This window comes from Colossoma macropomum, unplaced genomic scaffold (assembly GCF_904425465.1).
Source record: "Colossoma macropomum unplaced genomic scaffold, Colossoma_macropomum, whole genome shotgun sequence".
In the NCBI taxonomy this organism is placed as follows: Eukaryota; Metazoa; Chordata; class Actinopteri; order Characiformes; family Serrasalmidae; genus Colossoma; species Colossoma macropomum.
In genome coordinates, this window is record NW_023494808.1 from 2,654,416 (window position 1) to 2,668,156 (window position 13,741).

Consider the following 13,741-nt stretch of genomic DNA (forward strand, 5'->3'; position numbering starts at 1 on the left):
GTCATGAGTTGTCATGAACGATTATGTTCAGTAATATAACTGTCCTGTTACCATTACTGGGGACTGTGATTACAGATGACATGATGGCTAACTGGAGTTCATGGCAATAAATTAGCATGCAAAATAAATCATGATGACATCAAACATTATGAGATCATAACAATTTCCAGTAATGGTGACATAACACGGTTATATAACTGAACAAAATATGTAATGATAGCATATGATATCTGCCATGATGTGTATATAGAATAGTTATATCACTGTTATGTAGCGGGGATCAAGGAAAGTGTTGCCCTAAAAGTTATAGATTCTTTTCCTTTGAATTTGCACTAATAAGTACATGTAACTCACTGTCAGTAGTAATGACCCCCCTCTGATTAGTAATAATAAATATGATATAAAAATAAATTCAGTTCAGTTGACTAGTCCAAAATGAAAAAAAAAGACTGCAGCAGGCATTGATCAAACATAATGATACACACCAGACAAAGAAACCACCAGGAGGATAGAGAGTGCTGCTAAATGGCAGGTAATTAGGTTAGAATGGCCAGCAGGGGGATGACCAGAAGTTACCATAGCAGAATTCTGATGATGGGGACCTCTGGTGGCCAGTACAAGGACTGCCATTGTTCTGCATTGCCTCTAACATAGTGATGCCAAAGAGCATAAACTGCCCTTTGGCCTGACATTAGCTGATGAGTATGTGCAAGGTAACCATATGGGTTTTTTGACCACTTCCTGCCTTAAAATGACTTTCTCACACTGTCCAAACAGCAGAGAATAATTTTGCCTTATGTGTTTAGCAACGCAGGTCAAAGTCTTTTGGCTACCGACCAGTCCCCAAACTCAGGATATACAGATACAGAAAAAGAACCAGGAACTGGGGGGTATGTTAATAGTGCTAACCACATCCTCAGACATAACTTCTAAACTCTGACAGTGGACAAGTACAGTAGAGGTAAGGGTCTGGGAAATTCTTTTTGATTCATTTTTTGAAATCAGTTAAAATTACATTAAGACATTCTTTATAAAACTAAACAAATATCATTGAATGTTATAAACAAGTAATATCCTTATGCATGAATTCATAGAGTGTTTGAACTTTTCTGTTATCTTCATCATACATTATCGACTTGTGTCGACTGTTGTTGTGTGTCAAAAAGTGTCGACTTGTTGGCTTAATCATTTCCAAATTAGTGTGCATGAATTTAAAAGAGACTACCTAGTTTATTGGATCAATACTTCAAATTAAATTAACCTCTTAAATGGTCAGGGCCCACCGATGTGCCCAAAGTTTTATTACCCACTTCTATAACCTAAGAATACTAATAGTAATATTAAGAAAACATTATTTTTTTTTACTATGTGCATTTATATTATTCAATGTTATATACAGTTCCTCCATGCGAAAACACTGCTGAGAAAAAAGCTTCATACTATTTTAATGACTGCCTGAGGCTTTTGCATAGGACTGTTTCTGTGCTGGATGTTTGCGTTTCATATTTGCATCAGATGATAAATTGTGATTTTGTGATTCAGCTGACAGAAAACTCATTATTTTTGGCAATTGAATCGGTGTCTCTAGGTGGCATATAAACTGGTGAGATGTCAATAAAGATGGCGTCCATTCTGTCTCACCACCTCCTTTTCCTCATTCTGCTCACATCAGGTTAGTGAATGCTCCTCCTACTCTGTGAACAGACTCCTATACATTATATCACAAGAATTCAAACGGACAAATAGTACCTCATCTGGAATTTTGCTTACTGATTCAGATGTGGTATAAACTTAATTCCAATAAACCTGGGACAGTAGGAAATTAAACAGCAATGATTTGCGAATTCTTTTTGACCTACATTCTTCCTTCAAGGGTTCTTTAATAAAGAAAATGGTTCTATATAGAACCATGAACACTCAAAAAACCATTTGCATGCTTAAAGGGTTCTTTGAATGGTGAAATTGTTCTTCAGATTGATGGAGAATGCACTGTATGTGTGTCTGTATAGAACCTTTTTGAAAATAGTTCTATATAGCTCCAAAAAGGGTCCTGCTATTGTTATGATGTCAAGTTTGTAACAATAGCAGAACCTATTGTGGTGCTATATAGAACCATCATAGAGTGTTCATGGTTCTATGTAAAACCATTTTGTTTATTAAAGAAAGCATCTCTTATAAGATTTTATATGCGATTGAAAACTTGTCTTAAGACAATTTAATGTTTCAACCAGTTAAAGTAATTGTTTTTCTATATGTAAGCATATTCTATTTTTGATACATGCAACATATTCCAAAAAATTGGGACAGGGGCATGTTTACCACTGTGTTACCTCACCTTTCCTTTTAACAGTGTTCAGTAATTGTTTGGCAGCTGAGGACAACAATAATCATAGTTGTCAAAATGTCATGTATTGTGCTTCATAATGTGCCACAGTTTCAGTTGGGGCACATCTGGACTGCAGGCAGCCAGTCTAGAAGTCAGACTGTTGTAACGTGCAGAATGTGGTTTGGCATTGTCTTGCTGAAACAAGCAGGGATATCCCTGAAAAAGATGTTGTCTTGATGGCAGCATATAGTAGTAACAAATAGTAACTTCACAGAAGAGGACACATTTTTGTGAGTTAATGTTAAGAACTTCTATTCCAAGCATTTCTGTTGGTCCAGTCATTATGAAATTGTCACACCCTGCTGCCATGCTCAAATGATGTAGTAAAGTAAAAATCAGAAAAATGGAGATAAATATTTTTTTTTTCTTTGGACAGCGATGCGGTCTTTTGAACTTCAGACTGGCAACAATCAGGAAGACCCTTTTCCTCGTAGTTCAGAGGGCAAAGTTTAGTTTATAGCAAAGTTTATAACTGAAATTTTGTGTACGGTTTAAAGACCACACAGGAGTACACTGCATGTAATGTGTTTACTGCTTCTGGATTAAAATTCACTAATTAATAACTCATTAAAAAAAAGTTTTAATTTAAAATGTTAAGAAAAAAAGGTATTATTTAAATATAAATATAGATTTAAAAGATTGTGATGGGTTGGCCACTACATGTCTGCTTTTGAATCCCTGACTCTGGGGTTGAAAGGCAAGTTTATTGGGCAAGCCACCAGCAAGTAGCCGATTTAGAGCCAAATGCAGAGCCAAAAACTGACTCCCGAAACAAACTTAAAAGAAACTAATGGTATACCAGAGGTGAGACGGGAGAGGATGAGCACAAGGTGCAGGGAGAGCTCTCCTTGAAGAGGAATTCCAAAATGTTTGCATAAATCCATCATTGTGATGGAAATAAAGTTATTTAGTGTGGTTTGATCTAAAACTGTTGTAGAGAAAGTTACAGACTCAGATTTCTTTTCTGGTCATAAAAACCAGGGGTGACAATGTCTACAACACAAATATAGTCGCTTTATTTACTGTCCAAAAAATAAGTTTTGGGGGGGGACTATTTTGCTTAACAACCCCCTTCATGTACCCCTTCACAATGAATAAATTAAAATAAATCAATTAACAAGACATTTTAGGCCATAATTTTATCACAAAACTATCATGAAATAATGTCTCAGCCACCAGGCAGCATATCCATAACCATTTTGTGTAATCACTTTGTGTGTTAAGAGTAATTAAGCTCTCAGCACCACTAAAGACAATTCTGACTCTGTAATTTTCTCTGTAAGCTTTATACTTCAAACCACTCTGAATGACTTACTTGTTAACCATTTAATTATGCAGAAATTTTGAGAATCTGGTCTTGCAGTGCCTCCTGACACTGGTTGGCTATTCCCTGTGTCCCTCTGGCAGCAATACAACATGGTGTTGGCCCTGACAAACAGAAGAAATTAAACATTAAATTAAAAATCTGATCAAAAATTAAGTTAGGATGATAAAGTGCTGTTACAGAGGAAAAGAGGCTATAAAAGCTAACGAGTGTTTTAAACTGAGCGGGAAGCTGCTCAAATAGGAACGTTTTCAGTCTGGATTTTAAATGTCTCCAGTGTCGGGGCTCTTCTACTGCTCTCTGATAACTGACAGCCATACTTCTGCACAGTTTAATACACAATTGGAAAAATGCAGCCTGTGCAAATTTTTTCCCAATATATACCACACTAAAGTATGTTTTCACTTAGTAAATCAACAGTTAATATATATATATATATATATATATAAACAAACATCAAACATTGCATATGTCTGTATAGGTCAATACACTGTTTTTTAGGTCATCAGTTAAACCTAAAAAAATTGCATGAGATACTAAGCAATTTTCTCAGATTTAACTCGAATACTGTAAATGAAATAAGGTAGATAAAATAACTTACAAGAACAAAGCTATTATTTTACATAAATTCAAACCTCAGGGGCACTTTAAATCTAATTCTGCCCTATTTTTTAGACTAACTTTCTGGTCAGGCCACTGTTGTTAATACTGTAATGACAGCATTGTTATGGGATGGAACACAGAGCAACTCTGAGCTCCAATTGGGCCAGATCAATGCACTCGCCAATTATATTTCAGAGGACAGCAGAAAATGCTTTCCACGTTTCCCTCTTAGGTTCTTGAGAAATATTTTGACTCTGCTTTCAGAACAGTTGTTTAGGATGGCAACACTTTGCATTAATTGTTGACAACAGTGCCCTCTACAAATAATGAAGCAACCTGGTAAACATGAGCAAAACGAGATGTACTTCTATTGGTGGTGTATTATTTTTGACATAGTATGGTAGTATACAGCTTTGGACGCAGCCTTAGTCATCCATCACTATGTGTGCTGGATTTGTAATTGAAACTTTATTGCCATCTAATGGTTTGTTTCATACTGCAAGCGGCAAAGAGGAAGTTGTACAGGAAACACGTGTTTTCCTTGCTGACTGCATGAAAGTTGTCCTCTGCATTTCTTTTGTATCAACATCTACTTTGTCCCTGACATAAACCCCTCAGAAAACCTGTAGGATAAGCTGAAAAGGAGAGTCCATAAACATGGACCTTGGAATCTGCAGGACCTGGAGAGATTCTGTATGGAGAAATTGGTCTCAGATCCCTTCCCATGTGTGCTCCAGTCTCTTTACATTTCCAGCAGCACCAGAGATATCAGCAGCTGGGCTACCTCTCCTACTAATGAGCAATTTTCTGTTATTTACTTGTGTATTTTATCTATTTTTGCTGTGAGCCCAACATGAGCAAACTACACCTTGTCGACAATTGACAGACTTTACTGGATTTTGGAAACCAGTGCAAAACACTTAGCCTCCACCAGGACTCCACTGCGCTACCCAGTGTTCACCCTGGAGACTTGGAGTCAACCACAGTATTTCCTTAGTCCTGACTCGTGTTAAGAATTGCATCCCGGAACTCAATTTGCTTACCATGTGAACAGCCCGCCTGAAGACACAATATCCCTGGTAATGCATGTTGCATCCCTCTGGAGAACAAGAACACATACATAACAATGCTGGTTCAGTGATTTCAGTTCAGCATTTTACACAATTATTCCCTCTAAACTGGTCTCCATGCCCAAGACCCTAGGAGTAAGTCACACAATCTGCAGGTGGATTCTGGATTTCCTCATGGGCAGGCCTCAGACTGTTAGAATGGTTGACCACACTTCTCCCACTCTCACTCTCAGCACAGGCTGTCCACAAAGCTGTGTCTTAACACCCATGATCTACACCCTGTATACCCATGACTGCATTGCTAAGCACAACTCCAACACCATTATGAAATTTGCTGACAATACAACAGTAGTGGACCTCATTAATAATAACGTGGAGGAGTAGAGAGTGGAGGTGAAACTTCTTACAGAGTGGTAAACCAAGAACAGTCTCTCCATCAATGTAAGCAAAGCCAAGTAGCTGATTGTTAATTTCAGGAAGTGGAGCAGAGTGCACACACCTCTGAACATTAAAGGGACAATGGTGGAAAAAGTGAACTGCTTTAAATTCCTTAGAGTATATACAGCTGAGGACCTCACTGGGTTAGTCAACACATTACACCTCATCAAAAAACACCCAACAATGCCTTCATTTTTTCAGGTGGCTGAGGAGAGTCAACCTCCCAAACTAGGTCCTCTGAAACTTCCTCTGCAGGTCTGCAGTGATGAGCATCTTCACCAGCTGCATCACAGTCTGGTATGGCAACTCCACAGCTTCAGAACAGAAGGCTCTACCTGCAAGTTGTGGTGAAAACATCCCAGTTGTCTGAGGAAGACTCGAGTAACACTTCTGTATCTGATCCACTCTTACCAGGGCAATGCACATTCTCTCTTGAGTTAGATTTCATAAATTGGTAAAGTTTGAGTTGAACTGTCCTTAAATTGCATTGACTACTATGGAGATGAACAGGCTTAACACCAGACCTAGTCAATATCCAGAATAGCCTGATACAATACATAGGAGTAGGCGAAAGCGGAGTCGAAAAAACAGACAAGGGTTGTAACCATAGAAGAATCATACACAAAACAACAAAGCCAAAAACAGGAGTGAGAATCGGTAATGGGAGAAAACAAAGCAAGGTTGAACATGGAACAGCAATCAGGAAAATAAACGACTTGGTATGCACTGACGAGACAATGGCAATACTTCACAAAGACATGAACCAAACAGATTAGTATATGTACTGAGTTCAATGGGTGGTGGTGATTAGAATTCCGGTGTCTGTGATCTGCTGGGTGGTTTGTGATTGGTTGAAGAAGTCCCATGATTGAAAGAGGGATTCTGGGAAATGGAGTTCTTGATGGTACAAGTGTCTGACTGAGAACCAGGAAGCGTGACTAAAGGCCACCACGTAGCAGATGCATCAAGCTGCTCTGTTCCATATAGCATCTCATGTTTCAGAGAGTTGCTGGAATGGGGTGCCATTATTTGTTCAAGTTCATTTTTAGACTTTACTGGTATAGATTTATGAACTAAAATTTTCAACATCATTAATCACACTTGGCATCAATTTTATTACCTCTTCACAAACTGCCAGTTTTGCAGCTGAAATGTACAAGGTGGAAAAGGCCACACTCTTAAAAAAAGTTCATTTTTCAAGGGTTTTTTTTAGTAAAGACAAAGATTATATATAGAACCAAGAACATTCAAAGAACCATTTGCATGACTAAAGTATTCTTTGCATGGTAAAATACTTCTTCAGATTGATAGAGAACGTGTTGTATATGGTTCTGTACAGAACCTTTTTGGGTAAGGTTCTTCTATTGTTACAAGTTTGACAAGCTTGCATGCAAATGGTTCTTTGAGTATCCATGGTTCTATATAAAACCACTGTCTTTACTAAAGAACCCTTGAAGAACATTTTGTAACAGCAAAATGCTGAGCGCTGTGATGTGCAGAGGAACTGAGCATCACAGTTGACTTGTCTCGTTGCTTTGAGGCAGTGTCAGGAGTGCATACCTCCATTAAAAACAATTATTTCCAATTATTGGACACTGCACAATGTGTGTACACTAGCCTTAAGAGTTAGCTTGTGATGAAATGTAGGTAGTGAGACTCGAAACAGATGAGAACTATCTTGGTTTGCATTTCAACAACGTTAACGTTGCATTTAACAACTTTAACATCAGATGAACACTGTTTGTGTACAATTTGAATATCCATGCGCCTCACTGGTTGATCCTGCACACTGCTGTGTGGTCTGCTTCATAGACAGTGTTCATAGAGAGTGTGTTTGGAGCTGGACTGCTGTGTCTGGAATGTTACCCAATAACCAAGTCTCCATAAATATAAGAGCACATCAGTCCATTGTTTCGCACTCTGATGTTAGTCTGACTCTGAGTTTATCCAGCTTGTTTTCAGAAGAGTGGACATTGGCAAGCAGTGAGGTAGCACTAATCTTTAGCCTAGCATGCAGCCCTCTTCTCTTGGCTTGCCTCTGCCTCAGGCATTCTTCCCTTGCACTGGCCTCAGCAGAAAAAAAAAAAATATATATATATTCAGCCAACCTTCAAAGACATCAGATTCAGCTGATTTTTTTATTATTTATTTATTTTAATTTGGTTGGGTCAATCTGATGCTTTTTGGTAAACAATGTGCTTTGATGTGCTTTTTCTTTAGTAATGGCTTCTTTATAGGCCAGTTGTATGCAGAGCTATTGACATTGTTGCCTGTTGTACATTCATTCTCAGCCTCTGAACTCTGTAGCTTTTTCAGAGTGATTGTTGGCCTCACTCTGCTTTCCCTCACCACTCCCCTTCATGCTGTAACAATCAATCTTGAGGGACAGCCTTGTCAAGGCAGTGCATGGATTGTATGCACCTTCCGTTTCCTCACAATTTATGCAACAGTACTCACTAGGAGAGCCAACACTTGGATATTATTTTGTAGCCTTTGCCTAATTTGTGTATTTTGTATAGCTTTATCCCCTAATTTACTTAGAATGCTTTTTGCCCTTCATTTTTTTATAGTCTTCTTTCAGATTCATAGTCTAACCAATGGTGAATTAAGGTGGTCTTTTAACCAGAGGAGGTGAACTTTTTTAAAAAAAGAAATATAGTTTGCAATAATGAGAATACAATGTTAAGCCAATTGCATCCTAATTAGGGCAGTATATGTCATTTATGTAAACCAGTAGCTTCCAAAGCAGATGGGGTTGAATATATGTGCAAAAAGCTTTTCAGTTAGTACATTTTGTCACAGAATATTTTCTTTATATATATATATATATATATATATATATATATATATATATATATATATATATATACACTGCCATTTTTAATTAATTAATTTAGGATCTTTTGGAATAAAATATAACACAGCAAAAAACAAGTGTCATGTATAATCCAGACAAATTCAATGATTTTTAAGAGGGTTGAATACATTTGTAAAGCACAGGAGATTCATATTTTGGTGCAACATATGCTGCCTTTTAGATGCCGTCTTTTTAAGGAACGTCCATGCCCAGACAATGCCAAGAAACATTCTGCATGTGTTACCACAGCATCGCTGCAGAATTAGAGAATGCAGGTGCTAGACTGGCCTGCCTATGTCCTAGTGAATACATGTGGCATATTGTAAAGTGCAAAAATATTGCAAAGAAGGCCTCAGCTGAAGACTTGTGTAACTGAAGAATGACAAAAATTCTGCCTTCAAAACTGTATCATTTGTGTTTTCAGTCCCCACACATTTATTAAATACTGTTAATGGAAAAAAAAAATGTAACATAGTGGTGAACATGCTTCTTTCCCAGTTCCTTTGGATGTTGTGCAGGCATCATATTTGGAATTAGCATATATTTAATGATAAAAAGAACAATAAAAAATCTTTTTTCTTTAGTACTGTTTTCAATTTAGTACAGCTAAAACAGAATTTATTAATTTCTGCTAACTGATTTTATTTCATATACTGTCCTAACATTTTTGGAACTGGATTTGTATTTTATTAGATGTTTTACTTGGAGTATGGTGGGTATGCAGAGAACTTTATGTTTAAAGGAGACAAAGTTTCATATTTAAGTTGAAAGGAAGTCATTTTTTAAATAAAACCCAGACAAATGTCTTGCTAAAATCCACTCAAGCACTGATTCAGTGTTAAGTGGCAACATTCAGTAGAATCTAGAACATGTTGTAAGACTGGTTGGAAATATGATTTGCTTTTAATTTGAAGCATGCAGAAAATTTTAAGAGGAAGTCTTTTTCTTGTTCCCAGAACTCCAAGTAAATATTCCTGGGAAAATGGTAGAAGAAACTACAGCCAATCTCATGTGCCTCCATGTGGAAGCTCCTGAAGAAGTGAGAGAGGGAGAAACAGCAGATCTGACATGTAAAACCACCTGCAATCTGACTGAACCAACATTCATCTGGTACAAAAATGGACGTCCTTTAACCACAAAGACCATCAAGAACAACCAGCTCCACCTGCAGACAGTCAGCAGTCAGGATGCAGGCAGTTATAGCTGTGCTGTAAGAGGATATCAGCATCTCCACTCTACTGCTCACAACCTCAGAGTCAGATGTGAGTATTTTTGTGCTTTTTTTTGTCCTTAATGAGGAGGACACATTCTCACTTTCTTACTTTCTTCATCTAATCATAGACTTTAAATGAACTTACCATGAGGTGCCAAAGATCATTAATGTGCAAGCAGTACTGGGGAACTTTTTTTAAACTGAACCTTACTAAGACTGACATAATGTTGGCTTAAACATGTCTTAGCAAATGTTATTTGCTGTCTTGAGTTGTCATGACAGTTTATGTCAAGTAGTAAAAGTAAAATATCAGTGCCATTACCCAATTTCCATGACAGATGGTATAATTTTTGAAGTTGTTGCAGTTTGTCACAGGCTGGGCATCCACTACATGACTTTTAAAATCTGAACAGATTTCTAAAACAGACAGCATCACAAACTTAATGTCCGTTTGTCACAGAATGTCTTGTCTTTTTTCATGAGGGCACTCACAGTAGACGAGCGGGCAAAGAGGTAGTATAACAAACGTGACAAGTTTGGGCTAAAAATAAAAAAAACTCAAACTACCAAATCTCCTCAAATATCACACGACACAAACAGAGCTAAACTTCCCAGAATGGACCTGTTTGTCCTTTTATGTGTAGCACAAGTGCACACTGATCACTTCAGAGTTCGATCAGAGGCTAAAGATTCACTCATTTCTCTAATAGATCATCCACGCCACCAGCCATTTCTGATTGAGCTCCCGACCTGGAAAATCATTTCAGACTGTGAACATTTGTTGCAAGGGGCAAGTCAGAGTTAAAATCAGGAAAAAAAATTGTGTATTGTAGGTCCAGCTTAAGCAGAGTTGTAGTGTATTCTACTTAGCACATTTTAGGACAGATGTTAAGATACATGCTTTATATAACTATTATAACACTTAATGACATGCAGTGTGTGACATCTCAAATAACCCCAATGGTGCTAGTCAGCTGCTGGTCATCTCCACAGGCTCGATGAATGATGGTTACGCTTGTTGACCTGATGTTTTCCATGTCACTAAACAGCTGCCATGAAAGTTTACCTCCTTTCAATGATGAGTGCTTAAATTTGGCAACAAAGTGACGCTCATCAGTTCATGATTCTCTGCTGGCCTCAGCTTTTCCCATCAGCCTACTTTAGACAGGATAATACCTTTTGAACATCTTGATATTTTTTCTGTCCAAACTTGATGACCCCCTAAGCCACTAATAACCACTCCACAAAATGGAAATAGACTAGTCTATTTTTAATTATTAGAGTCAAATAAAATTTGTTATTGTAAGTCTGTTATCAGATTAACTAGGGCATGGTTGGCTGTCTGTGTGTGAAATGTTGTGACTCTGCGAGCAATGCGAGATGAAAGGGGAGGGGTGACAACCCCTCCTGTGAAAAACAATTCACACCTCTCCAAAACGAACAGCAATACATCTGGTACAACTGACACACAAAAATAGCATTTAAACACAATAAAACATTTTTTATAAATGGCGACTTGCTCAAATATCTACTGACACGAAAAACCATTTAAAGTTTTTTTTTTTTAACTAGAAGTGGGTTTTATTACATACTTCTATAACCTAAGTATAGCTCCATTAGTTTACATTACAGTTCCTGTAGTTAATAAATAATAAGCCTTAGTATGTAATAGACCTGGAATTTTAAGAGGTGAAATTATACACATTTCCATTGTAACATGTTTCATTAATGCTATTAAAGATAATACATATTCAAACTGAGGAACTTCCAAAACAGGTGGAATTTCCATTCTTTTTACTGTGAAAAAGCATTCATTTCATGGCTGCATAAGACATTGCATAAGAAGTGCTGCACATTTAAAAAGGCACTCATATGAATTCTTGTTCAAATCATATCCATTTATCATGTGCACTCAAAGAGTTAAAACAGTTGTAGAGTTGTAGAGGTCAACACTTGAAAACATTTCATATAGTGAAACCACGAACAATTTAATGCATGACCAAATAAAGTTCTCAAACACTTCAGTGTGCATCTGTTCCTCTGGTGAAATAATGGAGGGCAGTTTAGCGACTCTGACCTTCCGCAGTGATGCAAACCCAACTGTGAAGATCTACACTTGATCCCTCACTTAGCTGTACAGGGAAGGACCATGTTGTCGTGTAACCTTAGTGGTGCTGTGGATCTAGGCAATAATGCCCAATTTTCTCCCCAATTTTGGTCATATCCCATTCCACCCACTAGTTAGGACCCCCCCAGTCACACAATATCACCAGCCTTACTCTGAGATCTGTGAAATGCCGCCACATCTTTTTAAACTGCCACTTCACTCAGAGCTGAATGTGCTTAGAGGAAAACATCAACTACCACTTCTGTTACATCAGCTAACAGACGCCTGCGCTGACTAGCATCGCAGTGTGTGATAGGAGAGATAGGGGGGCCACCCTACCCACCCAGAGAGAGTGAGGCCTATTGTGCTCTTTTGGACTCCTGGCCATGGATGGCTGTAACATCACCAAGGATCAAACTCGCAAACTCCTGATGAGTTTGCTTAGACGCTACTTAGATGGTTGCACCACTCAGGAGCCCCAAGCTGGATGCCAATTCTGGCCAGTTTTAAATTGCTAGTATGTTTTTTTCTCTCTTGTTTTAAATTAACTTTTCCCCTTTCTGATGGCAGACCGTCCAAAGAGCGTCTCCGTGTCCATCCACCCTTCTGGTGAAGTAGTGCAGGGCAGTTCAGTGACTCTGACCTGCAGCAGTGATGGAAACCCACCTGTGGAATGTCACTGGTTTAAAGGAACAACATTAGTAGTAAAAGAAAAGAACTACACAATTACCAATGCCAGCTCTGTGGACAGTGGAGAATACAAGTGCAAGTGCATTAATGAACATGGAGAGCAATACTCTGCAGCTCTAACTCTGGATGTTTTGTGTAAGTGCATGTTTACTTGTTCCAGTTGTGTAATCTGTATTTTGTAGCAATTCTCCTTTACAAAGGTCTATTGTCAGCTGCAGGATGTCTGGTAGTAACTGGTTCAGCAGACATAATGGAACACTGGGACACTGGAACACTGGGTCTGACCAGCGAAAACAGGGCATCTGAATCCCAGTTCTCAATTTGGAACTCTAGGTTAAATGCTTAATTGCAAACTCTGGCTGAAATGTGCTCCAATTTAAAGGGCACACAATTTAAAGGGCACACTGATGGGCTGATTTACGCTATTATATATATATATATATATGTATATATATATATATATATATATATATATATATATATATATGTGTATATATATATATATACCAATGAAGCGTAACATTATGACCACCTCCTTGTTTTTACACTCATTGTCCATTTTATCAGCTCCAGCTGCAGCACTGTCCACTCTATTAGACACTCCTACCTTGCACTGCTGTGTCTGATCCACTCAGACCAGCACAACACACACTAACACACCACCACCACATCAGTGTTACTGCAGTGCTGAGAATGATCCACCACCCAAATAGTACCTGCTCTGTGAGGGTCCATGGGGGTCTTGACCACTGAAGAACAGGGTAAAAGGGGGCTAACAAAGTGTTCAGAGAAACACATGGACTACAGTCTGTAACTGTAGAACTACAAAGTGCACCTGTATAGTAAGTGGAGCTGATAAAATGGACAATGAGCATAGAAACAAGGAGCTTCTCATAATGTTATGCCTGATCGGTGTATATATTTTTCTTTCATACTTCTTATCTGTTGCAGATCCCCCAAAGAGTGTTTCAGTGTCCATCAGCTCCTCTGGTGAAATAGTGGAGGGCAGTTCAGTGACTCTGACCTGCAGCAGTGATGCAAACCCACCTGTGA

At 38.1% G+C, this 13,741-nt stretch overlaps 1 protein-coding gene across 1 annotated transcript; it reads left to right on the plus strand.

Annotated features, from left to right (window-relative positions):
* Positions 1–890: 890 nt before the first annotated feature.
* On the plus strand, positions 891–13,026 carry LOC118797706 (B-cell receptor CD22-like). The gene is made up of 5 exons (XM_036556975.1): positions 891–961; positions 1,589–1,672; positions 9,635–9,940; positions 12,569–12,823; positions 13,022–13,026. Exons 2-5 carry the CDS (start codon positions 1,609–1,611, stop codon positions 13,024–13,026), a joined length of 630 nt encoding a protein of 209 aa, XP_036412868.1. The 5' UTR covers positions 891–961; positions 1,589–1,608.
* The last annotated feature ends 715 nt before the right edge of the window (positions 13,027–13,741 follow it).